Below are 26,665 nucleotides of genomic sequence, written 5' to 3' on the forward strand. Positions count from 1 at the left end.
CACCTAGCACCAAAAATGGTTCCCCTATGGGGACAAACTGAAGAACTCTATATGGTTCTACTTAGTACCTTTTTTCTAAGAGCTTACTGTATTCACACACCATCACCATGCTTATGTTTGGAGATACATAAATCAAATTCTATTTTTTGCCTGCATTTACCACAAAGTGCAACCTGTACCTAAACTCCCGGAATAATTCATGTCGTGTCCAAGGCAACAGTGGTAAGTAGAATGAAACCTAAAAAGGAATCTGACTTGCAGTGCATACTGTCTAACTAGAAAGGCTAAGACTAGATGGTGATGCACAACTTTAATTACAGTTCTTGCCACACTTCCCTGAAGGACATTATGTATTTCGGCATAATGTAGTTGAGTGCGTGTGTGATGGATTTCTCATGACAGATATTGACAAGACTTTGTAGAAATGACTTATCTTAGGTTGTACTGCATGAATGTGTAATGAATGTGTTCTGTTCTGCCCTGTCTGGTTGGCTGTTGACTGGGTCAGGGTGAGGAGGGTGCAGAGTAGTGCTGCTAGCCCTCTGTGATCTCTCCTCTCTGGCTGTGTAGAGCCTGTACTTGCAGATGCTGAGTCCTCTTCCCATACAGTAGAGATTGATAGTGAATGAATGTCACTGGAGTGGCCTTATCTGCTCTGGAACACATTGTTATTTTGTTGCTGAGGGGCTCAGAGTAGAGGCTTTTTTCTAGGCATTGTAATTTTGGGGGGAATATACTGTACTCCAGTGCATCGTTATCTAGTTTGAACTCTACTACAGTACCGCCACGAGGGCTACATGCAGCACGAGATGCCAAGAATGTAAGTGGTAATAATGTTTTTCATTCTCTTCACTTCTGTTTTTTCCCCCAAATCGAATCTGGAGTCGGAATTTACATTTGAGTTGAATAGAATGGAAACTGGAAATACACTGAAATGGGAATGTAAAATGACGGAATACATACAGAGTGAGTGAGTCCTCTACATGACTTCCAACAGTTTTTGAAACCATGTAATTTTCTGTTTATGTATGACCTTGTTTACATTTTCCTGGCGGATAAATAAAAACACGAACCACTCGACTTATAAATAGCAAAGCATTTGATTAATCACATTCACACTTAAAGATGCACTTGGTGAATGTTTTTTGAAGTGTAGAAAAAAAAGTCAAGTAAGAGCATGTCTTCCTCGCCAAAAACTGACGAGCACACTTCCGAGATCGTAAGGGCCCAAAGGCGTTGACATGAACATAAAATCAATCACGCATTCCGGCCTTGTGTACTCGCTGCTGCGCCGGACGTTTGTCAAATGACCCGGTACAAAAGAGCAATCCTAATGTGTTTCTGGGATCGCTCACAGAAATAATAAAGCAAAGGAACATGTCAATAGTCTTGCTGTGTATTAAGTTGTATGCCTGGCCAAGTTAATCCATCTTCTATACTGTGGATGGAGGTTTCATTTCGCTGAAGGGCATGATACATACATTTTAAGCAGCTATCTCGCCTGCCCAGATGACAACCAGGTGACAATAGGACAGAAAAATCATACATCAATCTGGCTAACATGTTAGTTTTGTTCAAGCCATTTTAACAATGTGTCTCAGTATATGTGACTAGCAGTGTCCATTCATTATTGTGTGGATTATTCAGTCTGATAGAGACGTTTGTGGAATGGACACCATTCTTTTAATACAAAGCCCTGAGATGGCTGCAACACAAGAGATATTCTTCACACTGACTGCAGTGCTCAGTTCTTAATAATTAGGTGTTACTACCCTTCACCAGCACACAAAGGAATCCGTTTAGACTGTAGATTACCAATCATTAACAGTAAAACAGTGGAGTCAGTCTGGAGAGGTCCTCTGCCTAGCTAAAAGCAGCTGGAGACATTCATAAAAGTCACTCTTGCTGTTCGTGCCTCTATGACACACTGTGCTCCAGCTCCAAAGTGATCCACATATTATATATAATGAGACAATGGTGTGCACGGAAATGTTCTCAGCTTCAGTGAAGAAAGAAATGATTATTTCACAGGGGGCTCTGACAGAGGGAGAGGCAGTGAGTGGACCTTTGTAGAAGGGTGTAAAAATAAAAACGAAGTCTGCCAATGTGCCTGATGCAACGCACACATGAAAAGTCATTATCCTGCATCACCCGGAGAGGCACGGAGGAGGAAGAGGAGGAGGAGGGAGGGCGTTAAGTGTAACACGTGATGAAGAGCAGAGGAAGAGAAGGGAGAGAGGAAAGAAGGAGATGAATAAAGGGAAAGTCTGAGTTGAGGAGGAGGTGAGGGTGTGAAGTGAAAGGTGATGAAGAGGAAGGCAAGGGAGAGAGGGAGAAGAAAGAGGAAGAGGAAGTTAAGTGAAACACGTGATGAAGAGCAGAGGAAGACAAGTGAGAGAGGCAGAAGAAAGAAGATGATGAAGGGAAATCGTGAGGTCTCACATTGTTCTTTAGTCCTAGGCCCCTGCTGGGAAGGACACAGTCAGAGATTAAAAACCCTTCATCAGACGTTATGACATGGTGCAAAGGCAGCCGACATCACAACCCCATCAAAAGCCATCACAACGTAACACAAGACATCACAGCCCTGTGTTCTGTCTCTGCAGATCTGCATCCATTTATTACTAAAGATACAGGTATGTGCTGATAAGTGCTGGCTGGATCTTTTCCTCCTGTCTTTATAAAGAGATAACTACATTTGTACCTTTTGGCTCTTTTAAGGTGGGAACTGCAAGGGTACAGTTAAACTGTTAGACGTTTTTGTAATTTTCAACAGTATGATACTGTATAAACTGAATACAGTAGATACTGTAGAATGCACAGTAAAATACGGTACATTTGTTATACAGCACTCTAAGACCTTTCTGTAATTTTAACAGTAAAACACTGTTGAACGCACAGTAAAATAGCGTAAATGTGTTTTACATTATTAATTATGGTGCATTGTGGGAAAATGTTGTGGGCAGGGACAGAGTCTCTGGCTCATTAACATAATTAAGGCATGCTTTGTAAAAGGCTATATTTGTTGCACCCGTGAGTGAGAATGTATTTTAGGAGTTCTACAAACCTTGTCCTGAAATTCTACAGTACCTTACTGGCCAATTGCTGTCAGTAATTTACTGTAATTCAAAATACAGTACCATAAAACAGTTTAGGAATGCCAAAAACATTTTGAACACTAATGGGTGCATGTTATTGTTGTTTCTCGCTCATTAACATATTTTGAGGCATGTCTTGTAAGAGTCTATATTTGTTGCACCTGTTAGTGAGAGTGCTGTACCGATTTAAATGATACGTGGTAGTGGTTCTCTAGCAATCACATTTATATAGGGAACAGATCAGTGGAAGCTGCTGTATGCTGTGGCGTTAAGATTTTCCTGCACTGGAACTTAGGGGCTTAGCCCGAACCATGAAACAGTCCCAGACCATTATTCCTCCTTCACCAAATTTTACAGTTGGCACTATGCATTGGGGCAGGTAGTGTTTTCCTGGCATCCGCCAAACCCTGATTTGTCCGTTGGACTGCCATATGGTGAAGCGTGATTCATCACTCCAGAGACCGCGTTTCCACTGCTCCAGAGTCCAATGGCGGCGAGCTTTACACCACTCAAGCCAACGCTTGACTTTGCGCATGGTGATCTTAGGCGTGTGTGCGGCTGCTCGGCCATGGAAACCCTTTTCATGAAGCTCCTGACAACGTTTTTGTGCTGACGTTGCTTCCAGAGGCAGTTTGGAACTCAGTAGTGAGTGTTGCAACTGAGGTGGCATCCTATGACGGTGCCACGTTGAAAGTCAATGATGTCTTCAGTAAGGCCATTCTACTGCCAATGTTTGACTATGGAGATTGCATGGCTGTGTACTCGATTTTATACACCTGTCAGCAACGGGTGTGGCTGAACTAGCCGAATCCACTAATTTGAAGTGGTGTCCACATTCTTCTTTTCAATATACAAAATACTTTTCTGTACCATTTTTTTATAGCGGTTCAACATTTCGTGGCCCACTTTCACCCTGCATTGGTATCAGGAGTCTGATGGCACTATGGCATGATAGAAGTCTCTGCAAAATTAACTAAATGTATATGTAAAAATGAACAATTGCAAAACATTATTCCAATGAGCTCCGCCCTCAAAACAAGGCCAATAATAATACCCAGTGTGCTTTGCAGTTCATTTTGGCATGTTCAATTTCACATAAACAACAACATATCACAGTCATAGAAAGTTAAACGTTTCTGTAACCGTTACTGAGAATGATGTTGCTGTTCGGCACGGCTACTTGCAAATGTATTTCTGTATTTAAAAATACAACATTTTAATGAAATACATGTTCAAATGCAATTATTTTGTAGTTTATTTTGATATATTGATCTTTATGGTATTTTGTAATTGTATTTAGTAATTGTGTTTTGTAAATTTTACCCATCCCTGACTATTTGTTTAGCCACAGGATGCTTTCCTTCTTTCTACTCTGTGCACAGATCCATGCATAAATTGATTGGCTACTTCAAACATGGGGTTAAGTAAACTACCTAGTTTCCTCTTTGTAACATGCTGTAACACCGTATGGGTTTGTTTACCTCTCTACCTTGACAGATGCACAGGCTAAAGCATACACAAGTGAGCCATATGTGCAAAGTGTTTATTCTGGTATATATATATATTTTTTAAATCGTTCATCCTGAAAGATTTGAAAGTTAAATTTGGAAGTGAAAGCACACATACACTGTATATCCTAGTGTGCGCTAAAGTAGTGTACAAACACACACACACAAACTATCTGCATTTAAAGTTATAGGCAACCCCTATTGGCACACCATTCCACTGCAAATTGGTCTCCACCGCATTCTAGCGTCCTGGTCTTGATGGATCACTATTACCCTGAGAATGACCCGGTAGTTGAGTTAATTATGTTTCTGTGGTGACTAAGTGCCAGATTAAATCACACCTCTGACCCTGTTGCCAATCACAATTATCCCTTACTGGCACTGATAACCCTCGCCGGATGAGACCTGGGGCTCCCAACACAGACCGGGGTTAATGGGTGAGCAGCAAGGGGAGGGAGTCACACCGGAGTGTGTGTGTATATATATATATATATATATATATATATATATATATATATATATACAGTGAGGAAAAAAAGTATTTAGTCAGCCACCAATTGTGCAAGTTCTCCCACTTAAAAAGATGGGAGAGGCCTGTAATTTTCATCATAGGTACACGTCAACTATGACAGACAAATTGAGAAAAAATTTTCCAGAAAATCACATTGTAGGATTTTTTATGAATTTATTTGCAAATGATGGTGGAAAATAAGTATTTGGTCAATAACAAAAGTTTCTCAATACTTTGTTATATACCCTTTGTTGGCAATGACACAGGTCAAACGTTTTCTGTAAGTCTTCACAAGGTTTTCACACACTGTTGCTGGTATTTTGGCCCATTCCTCCATGCAGATCTCCTCTAGAGCAGTGATGTTTTGGGGCTGTCGCTGGGCAACACGGACTTTCAACTCCCTCCAAAGATTTTCTATGGGGTTGAGATCTGGAGACTGGCTAGGCCACTCCAGGACCTTGAAATGCTTCTTACGAAGCCACTCCTTCGTTGCCCGGGCGGTGTGTTTGGGATCATTGTCATGCTGAAAGACCCAGCCACGTTTAATCTTCAATGCCCTTGCTGATGGAAGGAGGTTTTCACTCAAAATCTCACGATACATGGCCCCATTCATTCTTTCCTTTACACGGATCAGTCGTCCTGGTCCCTTTGCCGAAAAACAGCCCCAAAGCATGATGTTTCCACCCCCATGCTTCACAGTAGGTATGGTGTTCTTTGGATGCAACTCAGCATTCTTTGTCCTCCAAACACGACGAGTTGAGTTTTTACCAAAAAGTTATATTTTGGTTTCATCTGACCATATGACATTCTCCCAATCCTCTTCTGGATCATCCAAATGCACTCTAGCAAACTTCAGACGGGCCTGGACATGTACTGGCTTAAGCAGGGGGACACGTCTTGCACTGCAGGATTTGAGTCCCTGGCGGCGTAGTGTGTTACTGATGGTAGGCTTTGTTACTTTGGTCCCAGCTCTCTGCAGGTCATTCACTAGGTCCCCCCGTGTGGTTCTGGGATTTTTGCTCACCGTTCTTGTGATCATTTTGACCCCACGGGGTGAGATCTTGCGTGGAGCCCCAGATCGAGGGAGATTATCAGTGGTCTTGTATGTCTTCCATTTCCTAATAATTGCTCCCACAGTTGATTTCTTCAAACCAAGCTGCTTACCTATTGCAGATTCAGTCTTCCCAGCCTGGTGCAGGTCTACAATTTTGTTTCTGGTGTCCTTTGACAGCTCTTTGGTCTTGGCCATAGTGGAGTTTGGAGTGTGACTGTTTGAGGTTGTGGACAGGTGTATTTTATACTGATAACAAGTTCAAACAGGTGTCATTAATACAGGTAACGAGTGGAGGACAGAGGAGCCTCTTAAAGAAGAAGTTACAGGTCTGTGAGAGCTAGAAATCTTGCTTGTTTTTAGGTGACCAAATACTTATTTTCCACCATAATTTACAAATAAATTCATTAAAAATCCTACAATGTGATTTTCTGGATTTTTTTCCCTCAATTTGTCTGGCATAGTTGACGTGTACCCATGATGAAAATTACAGGCCTCTCTCATCTTTTTAAGTGGGAGAACTTGCACAATTGGTGGCTGACTAAATACTTTTTCCCCCCACTGTATATATATATATATATATATATATATTTATATATGTGTGTGTGTGTGTGTGTGTGTGTGTGTGTGGGTGCGGTTGATGGGTGAAGAGCAAGAGGTTGATTAAAGGTCAGAGGTCACCTGATTGAATAACTCTGGAAGTGAGGGGGACGCTGTGCTGTGATTGGATGGTTCATCAGTATTCATATATTCCATTCATGGCTAATGAATGCAACACGTCCACGGAGGTAGGGTGATGAAAAATGTACAATTAATGAGAAATTAATAAGAAATACCATTGGGTAAAGTCTGGTGGTTTCCAGTGGGGGGGTCTAATAAGTATTAGAATAAAAACCACTCCTCAAAAATGCTCTCTTAAGTGATTGTCTAGACTGCTTTATTAGCTTTTTTCTCAACATTGGGTGCATCTCAATACTCGAAATGTGTGTCCACTCCTTGTCTCCTTTCTTACATCTGCACTGAGCAGGTTCATGCTTTGCCTCATAGAACAATACTGCACACACTTCTGCGATGTTTATGTCCTTACACTCTTAGAAAAAAAGGGTTCCAAAATGATTCTTTGCGGAGGGATAGGGTTCTACCAAGAATTGTTTTCATCTGAATAATTATTTTTGGAAGACGAGGCCCAACAAACATTTCTACATTGGCATGATATGGACCCAATGCAGATTAAAATATTGTCCCCATGTAGGCTGCCAACATTGGGCCAATATGCCTTTGCTCATCAGCCCAACATTGGCCCCTATGCAGGTAGCCCCAAGTGCAGCCCTCACTTCGCCTGAAGTAAGCTAACCCTTTTGGATCGGCTGCCGATTACATTGTATCAGAAAGACAACAAAGTTCTTACTATCAAGCCCCAAAATATTTGTGTGGGCTAGCCCCCGCCCCACTTGCCCACCAAATACCCACATGGGGCCAATGTGGTCATGTTTGCTGGGGGTTCTTTGTAAGGCAAAGGGTTCTACCTAGAACCTTAAACATCCTAAGAACTGTTTTTGGAAGAAAGGGTTCTTTGATGATTCTTTGGACGGCAAGAAGGATTCTTTGGAAGGCAAGAAGAGTTCTACATAGATCCCTTCTGAATTTGAATCCGCTTTTAAACAGTGCATGATCATTACATTTACATTTTACATTTACGTCATTTAGCAGACGCTCTTATCCAGAGCGACTTACAGTTAGTGAGTGCATACTTTATTATTATTTTAAAGTTTACCTCCGTTTTTAAACTTTAACATCAGGAGTGTGAGCAATCTGATAAGTTAAAAAAGTTAGGTGTGAGAATGTTTTAAACTGTACCTATATGGGAATATTTGTGCATGTATCTGGTATTACCTTAATCATTTTACATATACAGTACTGACATAGTTGATATCTTTGCCATGATTTCTGTCTTTCAAATGAGTATTTTCTGTGATTTTATTGAGCAGAGAGTAGGAGAGTAGAAGGGAGTATGAGTGAACCGGCAGTGTATTGTACGGCACACAGCAAATTGTGCAATTTTACCTAGTGTTGATTTTTCAGTGTAATATTTTTAGTGTTGAGTTAAATTAACAACACCACTGTTGGTTTTACTAACCGGAGTTGAGTGTGATTGTGCCATTTTTACTCTTTGTAGCGTAAAACACTGAAAACCACGCCCATCATATTTCCCAGCATGCTCTATTGCAGGTTGAGTTTCAGAATTGTTTGTTTCAATATCTGTGTTTTTGTACGTACCTATATTGGTTGATTAATCTTATTCTACACAAAGATAAATAACATACATTTTTCTAAACTAATCCAAACTATTAGTAATTGGATTTATTGCACCCGTTACTGAGATGGTTGTTCCAGTTTAGATGATTTAGGTAGTCTTATAAACAAATAGTCTCTATCCTGGCAGTCATTCTGAATGCAGGTTGTGAGTGATTAAAAGTTTCAATTGTTGGATAACCTCACTCTGGCTGGATTCCAATAGGAATTATACCTCACTTTGCAAGCTAGCATAATGTGACTTGCAGGACTGCGGTGTATATTCATTACGCCAATTCTGTTGCAAAATATTTATTAAAGCAAATGGAATGAAACGGGGAGGAACCTTCAAATTGGTTCTTAAACGGTTTCCGTAATGAATACGCCCCTGACGTGGCCTGTAAACCAGGGCCTTTTCTCATTTGGGAAAAAAGTCTGTCCTCCACCCTCTCTCCTCCGTCCTCTGTGACCCGGAAACCGATAAGTGGTTGAGTGGTCGAGGAGATGTCAATTTGTTAGTAGGCGAATGGAAGCCACCTTTCATCGAGGCTAGTCATGTGTATCCTACATGAGTCCTTTGCGGAAGAGTTTTGAAACCTGTCACATCCCTTTGAATAAGTGATGGGGAAACTAAGCTTCCTGAAGCATTGAGGCTTTCCAGCCATTTGTGTCGAAAATAGGTTCATTACTCAAGGCTTTGATCAACACAGTGTACACTAGTGGAACCTACTGGTCAAAACAACGCCAGAGAGCATGCACAGTGTAGCCTTTTTTTCTTCTACTGAAACCAATACCAAAACAATCAGGTGGTTGTTTGATGAAACTGAGCTTCGGACGTCATTGTTCACGTGCTTCTGATAAAGTTATACGGGCATCGGCACACTGCTTCGAAGTACACTGCTTAGCGATTTCAACTCATGCCTCGGAGCTCCAGTATCAAATGTAACATCACTACTTTAATCAACTTTTGTTTTGACGGAGGAGAAAAGCATGCTCACATTTAAAAATAATATGCTACTTATTGGTTTATCTATAAAATGTCTTCACAACTAACTTGTTTTGATCACTTTACACATTTATTTTGGGATCCACCCCTGTAAGCAAAATCTGCCTGATGATGCACGAGTGGAGAAGGAGAATCTCATTTCCTATAAGCACATTTTCGTCCACGTTCCATCACCCCACCGCCTCTCCTTGATTACCTTTGACCTTTTTCCAAAGGAGGCGAGAGAGGACGGAGGAGAGAGAACGCTGGAGTTGAGCAAATCCAATTGAGAAAAGTCCCAGGAGTTTCCTAACACCACCGCATATATTATGACAACATTTTGTGACCTTTTGTTCGTTTTGGCTGTTCAAGCACACAAACATATTTCTAGTTTGGTAGCCCCTTCGTTGTTGATTGGTCAACAATACTACTCCTAGTAGGATGGGATTCTTCAATTAAGTGTTTGTTTTCATTCAACGAGAGATGACTAGTTAATTTTTTCACTTGAGAAATACTGCACCAAACATCTTAGTTAGATGTAAAATTGTACGGCTAAGACCTCTTTGGTAAAAACATCTACATTTATGACAGATTTCATGATTTATCTTAGATTAATTCTGACTATTTTGAGGAAGTGTATACTGGCTATGTTGTTGCTACGGCGTCTGAAGAGGGACAAACTGTAATATTGCCGCTTTTGTCTCGTGCTTCAAGCGAAGGTCTTTTAAGGAAGTATGCGAGGCACAGACGTATGCGTCGCCTAGCCGAGTTCTGCTAGGAGCAAACCGAACCTAGTATGCGGGCACCTTTAGGGTATAACTAGGCCCTCAAAGAAAGGCCTTATGATATGCTGTATGTAATGTATTGTCATAAAGAATAACATTTTGTTAATAATGTTGGTAGAACTGTTCATAGACAGTTCTAGGAAGAACCTTTAGAGGATAAAAGTGTTCTTGGTAGAACCCTTTATAGATGGTTCTAGGCAGAAACCTTCATAGAGGGTTCAAGGCAGAACTATTTACAGGGGGTTCTATGAATAACCCTACAGGTTCTAGATAGAACCCTCTTTGCAAAGGTTTCTACTTAGTACCAAAAAGTGTTCCCCTATGGGGACAAACTGAAGAACCCTATATGGCACCTTTTTTCCTAAGAGAGTATGTTCTGCCACTCTGACGTAATGTCCTGTCTATGTGATGTCACTTCCAGGTCAGCTGGCAGCGGGGACATGTGAGATTGTGATGCTGGACAGGGACAGCAGTCAGCCCAGACGGACCATCGCCAGACAGACTGCACGGTGCGCCTGTAAGAAGGGACAGATCGCTGGGACGACAAGAGCCATGCCAGCCTGTGTGGATGGTAAGAGCTTTTTACATAGTTTTGAACAAGTGGAGTGATCCTTTACTGTGTGTGGTCAAGTATGTGGGTATACAGGTGGTGTGTAGACCAGAGTTGGACATATTAGCCACTGAAATAGGCTTATCCTATCACCAATACTGAAGATACATTGCAGATTGAAACATTCAAACTAACCAGTACATTTTCCAAGCGTATAGTAAGGGTTGTGATTGCATTGTTTTTGTCAGAAAGACTGCTGGAAGAGCTGAGTGATGTCATGTCAGTGAATCATTTCTTATACCTTATGCTTCACATTATCTGATGCTTTGGCATGGATACGTCCGTGAAATCTCTTTTTGTTTTTGTGGTTGTCAAGTTACCTTTGACGTTCCTTTTGTCAGCAGTGACAATAGGCCGTGAATTTAACAAATGTTTCCTATTCCCCCCAAGCCAATGCTATTGCTATTTCTCTGACACCATCAATGTGTGTGTGTGTGTGTGTGTGTATGTGTGTCTAATAGTGAGTAGAAGGACCTGACATCATGACATGTAATCCCCCACCACATACACCTCACCCCGAGCAGACTGCGTCGACACAGGGGTTTGATATTTGTGTCATGGCCTGTTTGTCTGGTTCCCCTCTCTCCCCTGAAGTCAGTGTTATTTGTTATATTTCTTCCTGGATCACACACAATGAGCAGCCAGTCCACTGGAAGAGAATAGGACAGAGAATAAAATAAAATAAACAAATTCAATTTCAGTCTTTTTTTTTATTATTATTGTTCTGAAGGTCTGGGCCAGTATTGTAATATCCCACATTTAAATTGATACAATCTGAGTCTTTCTGTACAACACAATCTCTGTCCTTAATTTGTCAATCCTCAATCTCTACTCCTGACGGTCACCTCTTGAGAAGGATCATCCAAATGAGACCCATCACAACCAATGCAGCCTAATTCTGGAATTGAATCCTGATAGAAATTCTGCAAGATGATCTACCCAATGAGTCATCTGCAACATACTTAATCCTGAGAATAATATATAATCTGTTTACTCTCTGTATTGCCATTACAAAATAGTTATTCTGCTGGTTGAGTGCTACACATATCTCGGAAGCAGTTTGTTCAAGTGGAGGACAGGATACATTTAATCTTCCCAACTGCCCCATTTTATGTCATATCATTACATCCGGTCCGCAAGGAGACAACAAACACCGACAACAAAATCTTCTTCAGACAAAATCGAAATTCCATGCCAAAATATTCCTCTCAGCCCAATTGATCCCGATCCACAGGGGGCCGATGTGATGTTGTCTTGTGTTGCATAAATACAGACTCCATTTCACTCTCCTGATCCCTTTATTTTCTTGTAACAATGTCACAGTCTACCTATTGATTCCCATCAAGGCAGGTGAAAAGAGAGCAAGGCTGCTTTTGCCAAGCAGTGTGGTGTTGGAGTGGAGGGGCCACTACACTGATTAAGAGGAGAGCTCGTTGAGGGGCTGAGGACAGAGAAATTGTACCTTCTCCTCAGGTGTTCCGAGAGAGGAGAGGCCCGAGGAGGGTGTTTGCATGTGTGTACCGGGCTCTAAATTACAAAACAATCATTGGTAGCACTGGTGCTTCCAACTTTAAAAAGTTAGAAGCACAACATAACTTTTAGGAGCACCAGAAAATAAGATTTTAAAAATCAATTGAGATATAGCTTATATGAATTCGAATGAGATATATCCTATATGTTGTGCCCTAGAAACACATATGTAACTCTGTAAATACATTTGTTCATTACAAAAAGCTAAAATGTTGATACAAATAACTGTCATTGAAATTAAAAAGTCATTTGTAGAATATGAGGTTTTTAACATTATGTAAAAGCACTATTTTCCTATTGAGATGCATTACATTGAAAATTGTACACTGGCTCTTTAAGAGAGTCAAGTTTGTGAGGATAAGACATCTGTCATTCATTCATTTCTATGATCATTGATCTCCTGAAGAAGTTTATCCTTTTCCTTTCTTTCTGTGCCCCCAAATGTTTGGATATACAGGTAAAGTTACCAGGTTGTTAGCTAGCTAGCTAATGAGTTATCAAACATGACTGTACAAGGTGTAAAACCAATGAGACCCACGAGTAGTTTTAGAACGGCCTGCAACATGGTTTATGAATGTAAAATACAGCCCCCCAATCTGTGACAGAAAGAAAAAATCATTGCTCTGGTAATATGGGTCTCAAAACTTTTGAAGTGTTTGTGCTAAAAACAAGCATTGTTTGTTGTATTAATGGTGCAAGCATGATGCTAACGAATCTGCGCTCGGGAAACAATGGTAGTGCGAAGCCTTATCATTAAAACAATTATTATTTAAAGAATAATTTTAAAAATATTGGATTTTCTTTGGGTCGCACTGGTGCTCCCAAATTAAAACTCCAGGTTGCACAGCGAAATATTTGGTTGCACTTTAAAGCCCTGTGTGTGTGTGTGTTGGCTATTGACACTGATAACACCCCCCTAATTGTGTGGGTTACACACTCAACATGACAAAACAGGTCAGAGACAGTCTCCAATTGGCCTCTCGTGTTCCATGGGAAACTATACCCATTGAAGTTGCTTGCATTATATACCACAAATTAGTGTGAAAGTACCAGGTTTTGCCAAATAAATGCCACTGTTCCTGCTACTGCCACAGCCTGTTTCTTTGCAACTTTTGGTAGAAAACCAATAGATATTGCTCATGATTCAAATAAGTTGTGTGTCAAGCCAGTCCTCCATGAAAGCAATACAGTTTGTCCTTCTCTTAGCAACCTAATGCTTCAACCCAACTCTCCTTGAAAAGTTAACAAATGGCAGCTTTCTGAGAAGGTCATCCCTATGGTGCCATTCTCATATGAAGACTTTTCCTACAAGCTCAAAACATTGATGGAGAAATGGGCTAGTGACTAAAATGTTATGACAACCCTAGTGCTGAGAAATTGCTGTTATTTTCGGTTTTTAAACAACTAATTGACCAATGTCGGTTCAATTATTATTTTGTGAGCTCAACGCACACATTTCTCAGTTTCTGTAGAGATAAGTCAGATCAAGCCCAAACTGTGCGATGTAGTAGGGAGTTGTGTTTCCAACAGGCCAATATTCTACACAGAAAACGTGGTAATTAACTACAATGACCATATTCCATTGCGTGCCTACTTGTACGATCTGTGTTTCTTTTTTACGTCTGCTAGAAGAATGTGCGATTACATTTACATTTGAGTCATTTAGCAGACACTCTTATCCAGAGCGACTTACAGTTAGTGAGTACATACATATTTGTATTTATTTTTCATACTGGCCCCCCACGGGAATCGAACCCACAACCCTGGCGTTGCAAACACCATGCTCTACCAACATCCCTGCCGGCCATTTCCTCCCCTACCCTGGACGACGCTGGGCCAATTGTGCGCTGCCCCATGGGTCTCCCGGTCACGGCCGGCTACGACAGAGCCTGGATTCGAACCAGGATCTCTAGTGGCACAGCTAGCGCTGCGATGCAGTGCCTTAGACCACTGCGCCACTCGGGAGACACGATTGAGAGGGATAGAGAGCAGTTGCTTCGCAAGGTATCTCTACCTGAAAATACATGATCTAAGTGATTGATAGTTGGTATTCAGCAGTCTTAAAAGTATGCCTTATTTACTTTGAAGAACTACTAAAATAGTGATTTTGTCAGACAGCATAGGCAGCAGCTCTATAGAGATGAGATGATGACTTGGAATGAACTAATAATCAAATAAAACAAATGTAATATACACACCAACTGAAATATTTTATTCAAGTAAAGTAACGTGAATAAATGATGGTTGATAAGGGATGATCAGTAATGAGCAGTCACTACCATCATGCGACTTGTATTAATTGTTTTATTCTGTGTTGTTACAGCATTCAACCCAGACAATGCATAGTGCATTTAATGTAAAAAATTAATAATCGAAACCGAAATCGACCTCAAAAAGCTCTAATCACTAATCAGACAACCCTAATAAAATTATAGACCATTGCATTTCAATACAATTCTTAGAAACATTAAACCCAATCCAAAACCATTGGAAAACAATATACTTTTACCATTGAAGACAATTAGAGACCATAACATTGAAGCCATTAGAACTTCTGTAGGCTAATGGTGTGCTTGTTTACCAGGAATGGTCTAACTACTCCAGACCTTTTTTGAAGATATAAACACACACAGAGAGGATGTTTCCTGGACACAGATTAAGCCAAAAAGAAGGACAAACTGAATTGCTTTCATGGTGGACTGTCTTGAATTGTGAGGATGACCACACAATTTATTTTCATCATTAGCAAAAGTTATTGATTTCTACCCAAAGTTGCAAAGAAAATGTTGGGATCCATTTGATCAACACAGGAGACCAGCAAAATGGATAAAAGGACGTGGCAGTGGTAGGAACAGTGGCATGGCAGCAGTAGGAACAGCGGCATCTAGTGGGCAAAACCTGGTATTTTCACACTCATTTATGGTAAATAACGCAAGTGACTTCGATGGCTAATTTCTCTGAACAAGAAAAAAAAAAAGATTCCAGATTCACAGGAAATACATTACATAAGATGAAAAAGCAATACTCCAAGCCGCAGCATACTACTTGTCAGACATAAAGAACTGATACTGTATACTGGTTGTTGGGATGGGCTTGGCGTTGGGTGTGGGGTGTCCGTGGGTGGCTTTTGATCATTTTATTGGATTCCTCATGTCTTACTCATTGCTAGTAAGAAGTAGGGTCCAATTCGGATGTTAGGTACTATATTTATTGACAATTACACTACCGGTCAAAAGTTTTAGAACACCTACTCATTCAAGGGTTTTTCTTTATTTTTACAATTTTCTACATTGTAGAATAATAGTGAAGACATCAAAACTATTAAATAACACATATGGAATCATGGAGTAACCAACAAAGTGTTCAACAAATCAAAATATATGTAATATTTCAGATTCTTCAAATACCCACCCTTTGCCTTGATGACAGCTTTGCACACTCTTGGCATTCTCTCAACCAGCTTCAATGAGGTAGTCACCTGGAATGCATTTCAATTAACAGGTGTGCCTTCTTAAAAATTAATTTCTAGAATTTCTTTCCTTCTTAATGCGCTTGAGGCAATCAGTTGTGTTGTGACAAGGTAGGGGGGTATACAGAAGATAGCCCTATTTGGTAAATGACCAAGCCCATATTATGGCAAGAACAGCTCAAATAAGCAAAGAGAAACGACAGTCCATCATTACTTTAAGACCTGAAGGTCAATCAATACAGACAATTTCAAGAACTTTGAAAGTTTCTTCAAGTGCAGTCGCAAAAACCATCAAGTGCTATGATGAAACTGGCTGTCATGAGGACCGCCACAGGAAAGGTAGACCCAGAATCGTATCTCTAACTACATAAACAATTTCAGCACGACCTGAGATGGTGGGTGTCAAATTCTCTTGTGCTTTTTGAGATGGAATGACCCATAAGGGTTAAGTCACAGGTTAGAAGTACTGTACGTTTGTATACACTGGCTCTCTGTATTGTACTTTGTTTTGCGCAGCACTATTATTCCATGAGACAGGAAGAGACTGGAAGAGAGAAATACAGTTGAAGTAGGAAGTTTACATACACTTAGGTTGGAGTCATCAAAACTTGTTTTTTCAACCACTCCACAAATGTCTTGTTAACAAACTATAGTTTGGCAAGTCGTTTTGGCAAGTGCATGACACAAGTAATTTTTCCAACAATTGTTTACAGACAGATTATTTCACTTAGAATTCACTGTATCATAATTCCAGTGGGTCAGAAGTTTACATACACTAAGTTGACTGTGCCTTTAAACAGCTTGGAAAATTCCAGAAAATTATGTCATGGCTTTAGAAGCTTCTGATAGGCTAATTGACATCTTTCTGTCACGCCCTGGCTCTGGGGACTCTTGTATGTTGAGCCAGGGTGTTAGTTTCTTTGTGTAGTGTCTATGTTTCGTTTCCTATGTTCTGTTCTAGGTTATGTGTTTCTATGTTGGCCGGGGTGGTTCTCAATCAGAGGCAACGAGAATCAGCTGTTGCTTGTTGTCTCTGATTGGGAACCATACTTAGGCAGCCTTTTGTGCACTTGTGATTCGTGGGATCTTGTTCCGTGTAGGTTTGTGTATGACCGAGGACTTCACGTTTCGTTTTGTTGTTTTTGTTATTTGTATCGTGTTGCTACGTACACTATTAAAGAGATGCACGCATATCACGCTGCGCCTTGGTCCACTCATTATGACGATCGTGACACTTTCGAGTCAATTGGAGGTGTACCTGTGGATGTATTTCAAGGCCTACCTTCAAAATCAGTGCCTCTTTGCTTGACATCATGGGAAAATCAAAAGAAATCAGCCAAGACCTCAGAAAAATAATTGTAGACCTCCACAGGTCTGGTTCATCCTTGGGAGCAATTTTCAAGCGCCTGAAGGTACCACGTTCATCTGTACAAACAATAGTACGCAAGTATAAACACCATGGGACCATGCAGCTGTCATACCGCTCAGGAAGGAGACGCGTTCTGTCTCCTAGAGATTAACGTACTTTGGTGCAAAAAGTACAAATCAATCCCAGAACAACAGCAAAGGACCTTGTGAAGATGCTGGAGGAAACGGGTACAAAAGTATACATATCCACAGTAAAACCAGTCCTATATCGAATTAACCTGAAAGGCCACTCAGCAAGGAAGAAGCCACTGCTCCAAAACAGCCATAAAAAAGCCAGACTACCTGTTTGCAACTGCACATGGGGACAAAGATCGTACTTTTTGGAGAAATGTCCTCTGGTCTGATGAAACAAAAATAGAACTGTTTGCCCATAATGACCATCATTATGCTTGGAGGAAAAAGGGGGTTTCTTGCAAGCCGAAGAACACCATCCCAACCGTGAAGCACGGGGGTGGCAGCATCATGCTGTTGGGGTGCTTTGCTGCAGGAGGGACTGGTGCACTGCACAAAATAGATGGCATCAAGAGGAAGGAAAATGATGTGGATATATTGAAGCAACATCTCAAGACATCAGTCAGGAAGTTAAAGCTTGGTCGCAAATAGGTCTTCCAAATTGACAATGACCCCAAGCATACTTCCAAAGTTGTGGCAAAATGGCTTAAGGACAACAAAGTCAAGGTATTGGAGTGGCCATCACAAAGCCCTGACCTCAATCCTATAGAAAATGTGTGGGCAGAACTGAAAAAGCGTGTGCGAGCAATGAGGCCTACAAACCTGACTCAGTTACACCAGCTCTGTCAGGAGGAATGGGCCAAAATTCACCCAACATATTGTGGGAAGCTTGTGGAAGGCTACCCGAAACGTTTGACCCAAGTTAAACAATTTAAAGGCAATGCTACCCAATTCTAATTGAGTGAATGTAAAATTCTGACCCACTGGGAATGTGATGAAAGAAATAAAAGCTGAAATAAATCATTCTACTATTATTCTGACATTTCACATTCTTAAAATAAAGTGGTGATCCTAACTGACCTAAAACAGCGTATTTGTACTAGGATTAAATGTCAGAAATTGTGAAAAACTGAGTTTAAATGTATTTGGCTAAGGTGTATGTAAACTTCTGACTTCAACTGTATATACAGATGTAGGATATTAATTTGATCACTCTTTCGTTGCTGAGAATTTTCCTGCACCGCAGGAAATGCAAACATAGTGTATTCAAGTTTTTAAAAGGCTTCTAAAGTTTGTAATTTGGCAGACTTGATTTGCTCCCAAAAAAATTTAACAACTACTACAAAATGTCCATTAATTATAATCCGCATAAGAATTCACATTTCCTGTTACTACAGGATTATTTTCCTGCTATAGCAGACTGGCTCAAATTAAGATCCTATATCCTACATCTGTTACCAAGCGTAGAATGAGGAAAATATATGTAGAAAATGTATGAAATGAGACGTCTGTTCCACAAGTTTGGACAGTACAGTACAATACAGTAAAGAAAGTAGAGTAGAGAATAGGTCAGTACTGTACTGTACTGTACTATATGTTCTCTCACGTCACCCCGCACCTCCGCACACTCCACTGGCTTCCAGTTGAAGCCCGCATCTGCTACAAGACCATGGTGCTTGCCTACGGAGCTGTGAGGGGAACGGCACCTCCGTACCTTCAGGCTCTGATCAGTCCCTACACCCAAACGAGGGCATTGCGTTCATCCACCTCTGGCCTGCTGGCCCCACTACCTCTGCGGAAGCACAGTTCCCGCTCAGCCCAGTCAAAACTGTTCGCTGCTCTGGCACCCCAATGGTGGAACAAGCTCCCTCAAGAGTCACTCACCACCTTCCGGAGACACTTGAAACCCCACCTCTTTAAGGAATACCTGGGATAGGATAAAAGTAATCCTTCTACCCTCACCCTACCCCACCCCCCCAAAAAAAAAAGAAAAAAAAAAGAGAACAAAAAAAGTTTGATATATTGTAAGGTGGTTGTCCCACTGGCTATCATAAGGTGAATGCACCAATTTGTAAGTCGCTCTGGATAAGAGCGTCTGCTAAATGACGAAAATGTAATGTAAATGTACACTGTATAGTTTAGTACAGTAGAGAACACTAGAGTAGAGTACAGTATAATTTACTGTATTGTACTGTACTTTACTGTACTGTACTGAACGATACTGTACTGAACTGAACTATCCTCTACTGTGCTGCATTGTACTGTACTGACCTCTACTCTACTGTACTTTGCTGTACTGAACTATACTCAGCTGTGCTGTGCTATACTGTACTCTTCTCTACTGTGCTGTACTGTGATGTCCAAACATGTAAAACATAGATGTCTATGATTGGTACAGATTTGGTCCGGTCCGGACTAACCAAATTTGGCCTTGCTTGGGGGCGTAGCTCATTAGAATGATAGCCGGTGTGTAAAGTAATATCCAAACATGCAAAGGAGGATATTATACTTTTTTAAATCTTTGTGTACCTATTGAGGTACATCACCATGAAGAGAATTACATTCATAAGTGACACATTATGTCATTCTGTTACATTCTGTTACCGGGTGTTAATCCACTTCACTTACTGTAGTTCAATAACCAAAATAGATTTTTTGAAACTCAAGATGTCATTTCATAGCTGATACCCCATTATTTCTGCAGACATGTTTTAATCTTAATTCAGAGTAGATATTTAAGAGTTTTGGTCACATAAACTGAGGAAGATTTTGCTGTCATTCTGTTACCAAACTTTACATCTGCACTGTTCTTTGAGTAAATGTGTTTTTGTAAAATCCTCAGTGGAAATTGTTAAAAGTAGTCTTTGTTCTTAGAGTTGTATAGTTTGTTTAACTTTGCAATTAATGGTTTTTGTTTGGTATACTTTAAAGGGAAAAATCTGAGTCTCAGCATCATTTTGTTACTATGGAATTGCCCATACTGTATGGACTGTGCAACATACACAGTAAGTGGTGAATTCCATTGAGAAAACATAGAATGTCAGCTCAGTACATTCCATTAGTATGAACTGCAGTAGCTGTAACTAGGAGGAAAGGGGCTGTCTGCCAGTGCTGTGTGTTGGGAAGGGAGGTTTAGTGATGTAGTGAATCATAATGGGTTCCTGTAGTAGACATCCAGATGGGGGCTGGGGAGGTTGGTGTGCCTGGTGTGCCTAGCAGTCTCTCTGGGCATGTTAAACCGGCCCTCTGACCTCTGGGTCAGGAGGGGAAAGGCCACCGGAATACAAATCAGACCCTAGAGATAGTGGGAGTCATTATCTGCCACCTCCGTATGAACGCTGCATATAATGTTGGGTTGGAGTTGGAGAGATTAGGAGCAGCTAGGTATGATGTATAACTGCCCACGGAGGTTACATGATGGAGAGAAAGGAGGAATTTGATTGTCAGTTAAACAGACAAACGGTTGAAAATGTGATTATTTTGGCAGCTTGAGAGCACATCATGTTTTATTTTAGGTAACAGTGTTACAAAACAACAACTTTAACATTTTCCTTAAAAAAGTTCCTTATTAACAGCAGTTGGCAAATCCATTTTGAACACAAAATGATCTCGAGAGGGACTCCTCGAAGAACAGAAACTATGCACCAGCGATTCTCCTATTCTCCATTGATATTCTCAACACTTCCACCAGCTCTATCAACACTTATACTCCCCGGAACGTTGTCAGTGAAAATACTGGAGAACTGTCGAGTGTCGAGCCATCACTGATTTCTCTTCTACCAAAGACAGGGGAGAAAAATCCAACTCCAAGGAGTACTCTTCGACTCACTCTGAATTTGTTTCCTGAACCTAATGCAATGTTATTTCTCTAGGGTAGTTATATCAAAGTCTTTTTTTGGTGGGTTTACAAAAAACATATTGTGTAGGTTGTTTTCTGTATGACAGGCAGAAATATGATACACAAAGAAACCTGCATGCTTTTCCCTTCAGGGATGTCTACTGACATGTGACACAGATATTAGCATAGAAATTAAAAGTGTGGTATGCAATGCTGCTCATTACCACTCACTTCTCTTCCAATCTGTTAACATTACAACCCTATTTCTTTTCATTTGTTTATGCTGAATCGCTCAGATTCATAAAGTTAAAAATAAAATAATCCTAGTGGAACTAGCTATACATTAAGAACATGAACATGATACATCATCAAGTCACATAAGTTCCTATCAGGGGGAGTTGACATGGAATTCCACGAGAGGCAGCTGATATAGCAGAGGATATAGCACTGATGCAGTTTGAAGGCAACAGACAAAATAGCTTCCTCCTTATCCTCCTCTTTAACAAACAGCATTAACCGCACTTCCTGTTCCTACCCATAACCCCTTGCTTCCGTCACTTCACCATAAATCAGAACATTGTGACACTCTGGCTCCATGGACTTTGATATTTGAGCCAGGGTTGTTCATTTTCATTTGTTAGGGTGTATTTCATTTGGTGGTGTTGGGGATGGGTGTGTTTCATTTGTTTGTGTTTAGTGGTGATTAGTCATATGACTCCCAATCGGAGGTAACGAGTGTCAGCTGTCGGCTCGTTATCTCTGATTGGGAGCCATATTTATACTGTGTGGTTTCTCCTTGGTTTTGTGGGTTTTTGTTCCATGTTTCTGTTAGTGTTACAGAGGACTTCACTATCGTCATTTGTTGTTTTTTCGTGGTTGCTTTATTTAATAAAGTCATTATGTTCACTCCACGCGCTGCGTATTGGTCCGCTTCTTCAGACGATCGTGACAGAAAAACCCACCATCAAAGGACCAAGCGGCGTGTCAAGCGGCAACAGTATCCACCTGTAAAGGATTCATGGACATGGGAGGAGATACTGGCTGGAGAGGGTCCTTGGGCACAACCGGGAGAATATCGCCGCCCTCGTGAAGAGCTGGAGGCAGCCAAAGCCGAGAGGAGGTGGTATGAGGAGGCAGCACGGAGGCGAGGCTGGAAGCCCGTGGACGAGAGGCAACCCCAAGAAATTTTTTGGGGGGGGCACATGACTTGGGCGGCTGGGCAGCAGGAGGCTGCCACAGGTAGACGTGGAGAGAAGGCTACCGGAGTACGGGAGCCATTGGCGAGTAGAGGGAGGGAAGTTGTTGTGGCACGGCGTGAGAGGCTGAAGTGTGTTACCAGTCCGGTCCGGCCCGTTCCTGAGCCCCGGTTAAGGCCAGTGGTGTGTGTTCCCAGTACGGACCGGCCTGTGTCTACTCCACGCGTCAAGCCCACGGTATGCGTCGCCAGCCCAGCCCGGCCTGTTCCTGCGCCACGTACGAAGCCTACGGTGTGCGTCGCCAGCCCAGCCCGGCCTGTCCCTGCGCCACGTAGGAAGCCTACGGTGTGCGTCGCCAGCCCAGCCCGGCCTGTTCCTGCGCCACGTACGAAGCCTACGGTGTGCGTCGCCAGCCCAGCCCGGCCTGTCCCTGCGTCACGTACGGAGCCTACGGTGTGCGTCGCCAGCCCGGCCCGGCCTGTTCCTGCCACTCGCACCAAACCAGGGGTGCGAGTCGCCAGCCTGGTCCAGCCCGTTCCGGCTATTCGCACCAAGCCTCCTGTGTGTCCCCAGAGTCCTGTGCGTCCTGTTGCTGCTCTCCGCACTAGGCTTAATGTGAGTCCCCAGGGTCCAGCATGCCCTGTTCCGGCTCTCCGCACTAGCCCTTATGTGCGTTCCCAGGGTCCAGCATGCCCTGTTGCTTCTCCCCGCACTAGCCCTGAGATGCGTGTCCTCAGCCCGGTACCTCCAGTTCCGGCACCACGCATCAGGCCTACGGTGCGTCCCCAGGGCCAAGCATGCCCTGTTGCTGCTTCCCGCACTAGCCCTGAGATGCGTGTCCTCAGCCCGGTACCTCCAGTTCCGGCACCACGCATCAGGCCTATGGTGCGTCCCCAGGGCCAAGCATGCCCTGTTGCTTCTCCCCGCACTAGCCCTGAGATGCGTGTCCTCAGCCCGGTACCTCCAGTTCCGGCACCACGCACCAGGCCTACGGTGCGCCTCAGACGGCCAGAGTCTGCCGTCTGCCAAACGGGGCCTGAACTGTCCGTCTGCCCAACGCCGTCTGAACTGCCCGTCTGTACTGAGCCTGCAAAGCCGCCCGTCTGCCATGAGCCTTCAGAGCCATCTGCCAGACCGGAGCCGCTAGAGCTCTCCGCCAGACAGGATCAGCCAGAGCCTTCCGCCAGACAGGATCAGCCAGAGCCTTCCGCCAGACAGGATCAGCCAGAGCCTTCCGCCAGACAGGATCAGCCAGAGCCTTCCGCCAGACAGGATCAGCCAGAGCCGTCTGCCAGACAGGATCAGCCAGAGCCTTCCGCCAGCCATGAGCAGCCAGATCCGTCAGCCAGCCATGAGCAGCCAGATCCGTCAGCCAGCCATGAGCCGTCCAGCCAGGATCCGCCAGAGCCGTCCAGCCAGGATCCGCCAGAGCCGTCCAGCCAGGATCCGCCAGAGCCGTCCAGCCCGGATCCGCCAGCCAGCCAGGATCCGCCAGAGCCAGCCAGCCAGGATCCGCCATTCAGTCCGGAGCTGCCCCTCAGTCCGGTGCTGCCCCTTAGTCAGGTACTGTCCCTTAGCCCGGTGCTGCCCCTTAGTCCGGTGCTGCCCCTTAGCCCGGTGCTGCCCCTTATCCCGGTGCTGCCCCTTATCCCGGTGCTGCCCCTTAGTCCGGTGCTGCCCCGTAGTCCGGTGTTGCCCCTTAGTCCAGGTGGGGTTAGTTGGAGGGTGGTCATTGGGAGGAGGCTACTGAAGCAGGTTGTGACTGTGGTGGGGTGGGGATCACGACCGGGGCCAGAGCCGCCACCGTGGACAGACGCCCACCCAGACCCTCCCCTAGTCCTTATGTTGGTGCGCCCGGAGTTCGCACCTTTAGGGGGGGGTACTGTGACACTCTGGCTCCATGGACTTTGATATTTGAGCCAGGGTTGTTCATTTTCATTTGTTAGGGTGTATTTCATTTGGTGGTGTTGGGGATGGGTGTGTTTCATTTGTTTGTGTTTAGTGGTGATTAGTCATATGACTCCCAATCGGAGGTAACGAGTGTCAGCTGTCGGCTCGTTATCTCTGATTGGGAGCCATATTTATACTGTGTGGTTTCTCCTTGGTTTTGTGGGTTTTTGTTCCATGTTTCTGTTAGTGTTACAGAGGACTTCACTATCGTCATTTGTTGTTTTTTCGTGGTTGCTTTATTTAATAAAGTCATTATGTTCACTCCACGCGCTGCGTATTGGTCCGCTTCTTCAGACGATCGTGACAAACATGGCATGATGAAGAGTCCGAAGGTGTTCCACGGGTTTCGAGGGTTCCGAGCTATTGATAACGTTAATTGTTATTGATGTCAAAATCAAATAAAATCAAATGTTATTTGCCACATGCGCCGAATACAACAGGTGTAGACCTTATAGTGAAATGCATACTTACAAGCCCTTAACCAACAATGCAGTTTTAATAAAAAATAGATAAGTAAAAAATAAAAATAGCAAATAATTAAAGAGCAGCAGTAAAATAAAATAACAGTAGGGAGGCTATATACAGGGGGTACCGGTACAGAGTCCTATTAATAGTGCTGTGCGATTAACTGTTTTTTTCCCCCATTTATTAAACAACTAATTGACAGACGTCGGTTCAATTACTTGAATTCCATTCCATTCCGTTTAGCTTTCTTCTTTTTTTTTGTGAGCCCAACACACCATTTTTCTAAAGACAAATCAAATAATTCACGAGATAAATTAAGTCAAGAACTATATGGGACGCTGGGCTGAAGGGAGTTTTCATTAAGCAAGTATTCAACCAAGTTCAGAGCAGAAACGTGGTAATTAACTACAATGACCGAAATCCATTGCTCCTGTTCTTTTCCAGATCGGACAGAGATGGATACACTTTCACGCCTGCTACGTTAGGTTAGATACATACAGACCGCATATGCCTCTGCATGAGAGAGGAATGTACACAACACAATGACGAAAGAGAGGGATGGAGACAGTTCGTGAAAGTATGCTTTATCTACTTTGAAAAACTATTAAAATGATTGTCAGACAGCTCTGCAGCATACTTAGGCAGGCTAGCCTAGCTAAATAGGATGACTAAAGACAGTACAGTATGGGGGTGGCTATGAGGTGGGGGTAAGATTGCGGACTGGAAAAAAATGAAGAAAGTGGAACATATTATAAGTAAATACGGAATAGGGGAATGCACACGCCTTCTGGAAGATCTGATGAAGGAGAAGATGGTGGACAAGAAAAAAACGAGAAAAGTGAAGCATGTGTCGTATATGATGAATGGTGGTAATTATTGCTGTCAACACAGAGTCCGTTATGCTGCATCGTGGGAGAGGCTTTTATTAAAATCACGAGTTTACAGCATAGGTACAGACCCGCGATGTCCGGAGAACGGCTCCCCAGATTGCTATGGCCGTTCTGCCGTCTTCCTCGCCTAACCCCCTTATTTATAAACAATGAAACTGACCTCTTCTGACCAATCCCCAGTCTCCAAGACACTTCCGGTCTGCTGGATGTGGCGTTACACCCAAAACATTCCCTCTTGCTACTAACACAACCAACATTCCATTTCTTCATGAAAAACATTTAACAAAGGCATAATCTTCAGATACGATATTCCCCCCTTCGAGACGAAATAAACGTCTCGAAAACAAACAGAATAGGATTATGACTATTAACCATTTATCTTATTGAGTATCTTTAACATTAAACCAAACACATTCTCCTCTAGAGTGTAAATACCTTTCTATGAAATACCTGTTTATGAAGTGTGAATACATTACTATGACATAACTGTTTATGAAGTGTGAATACATTACTATGACATATGAAGAAATCTCTATGGAGTGTAAGAGCGAAAAACTGTCTGGCAGCCATCCATCCATATCAATCAAGACAGTAAAATTCTCTCACGGTCCCTCTGCCCCAGGCAACCACCGTCGGTACTCCAGATAACCTCATTAACCATGTAAATGCATTTGAAACTATGATGCAATTAAATACACATGTATTAAATACACAAAATCCTATCCATAAACATCCATTGTACGGCTGGTCAACCCATTGGACCGGACAATGAAACTCTCCCTTCCTAGCCTCTCTGTCCCTAAACATTCACCGAAATAAACAAAAACATCTAAGATCCTTACATGTAGTCAATAACATCAAACATCATTCTACCAAAATTAATACCTAAAAATATGACACAATTATGTATTACACATGTCTATATTTCATTGCAAACACTGGAATGTAGTCCACTACACTTCATCTCCCTGTAGTGTCCTCTTCCAATGGACTTGTTGATGATGGAATCAGCCACACCCTCCTTGTTTCATCTCCTCCAGTCATATTGTCCCTTCATATTGTCTTTGTTTGAGTATTCCAATCTCCACATGTTCTCCCAAATGCTTC

General features: G+C 42.5%; 1 protein-coding gene across 1 annotated transcript in view; it reads left to right on the forward strand.

Moving 5' to 3' along the window:
- The window catches only part of LOC311129895 (chemokine-like protein TAFA-5), a gene marked incomplete at its 5' end in the record, with an annotated part of 153,206 nt that overhangs the window by 41,821 nt on the left and 84,720 nt on the right, over window positions 1-26,665 (forward strand). Inside the window, one exon of the mRNA XM_084162424.1 lies at window positions 10,652-10,801. Coding sequence (XP_084018550.1) covers window positions 10,652-10,801 — 150 coding nt within the window. The remainder of the gene's footprint in view (window positions 1-10,651; window positions 10,802-26,665) is intronic.

This window comes from Coregonus lavaretus (genome assembly GCF_964263955.1).
Source record: "Coregonus lavaretus genome assembly, chromosome: 5".
Lineage (NCBI taxonomy): Eukaryota > Metazoa > Chordata > Actinopteri > Salmoniformes > Salmonidae > Coregonus > Coregonus lavaretus.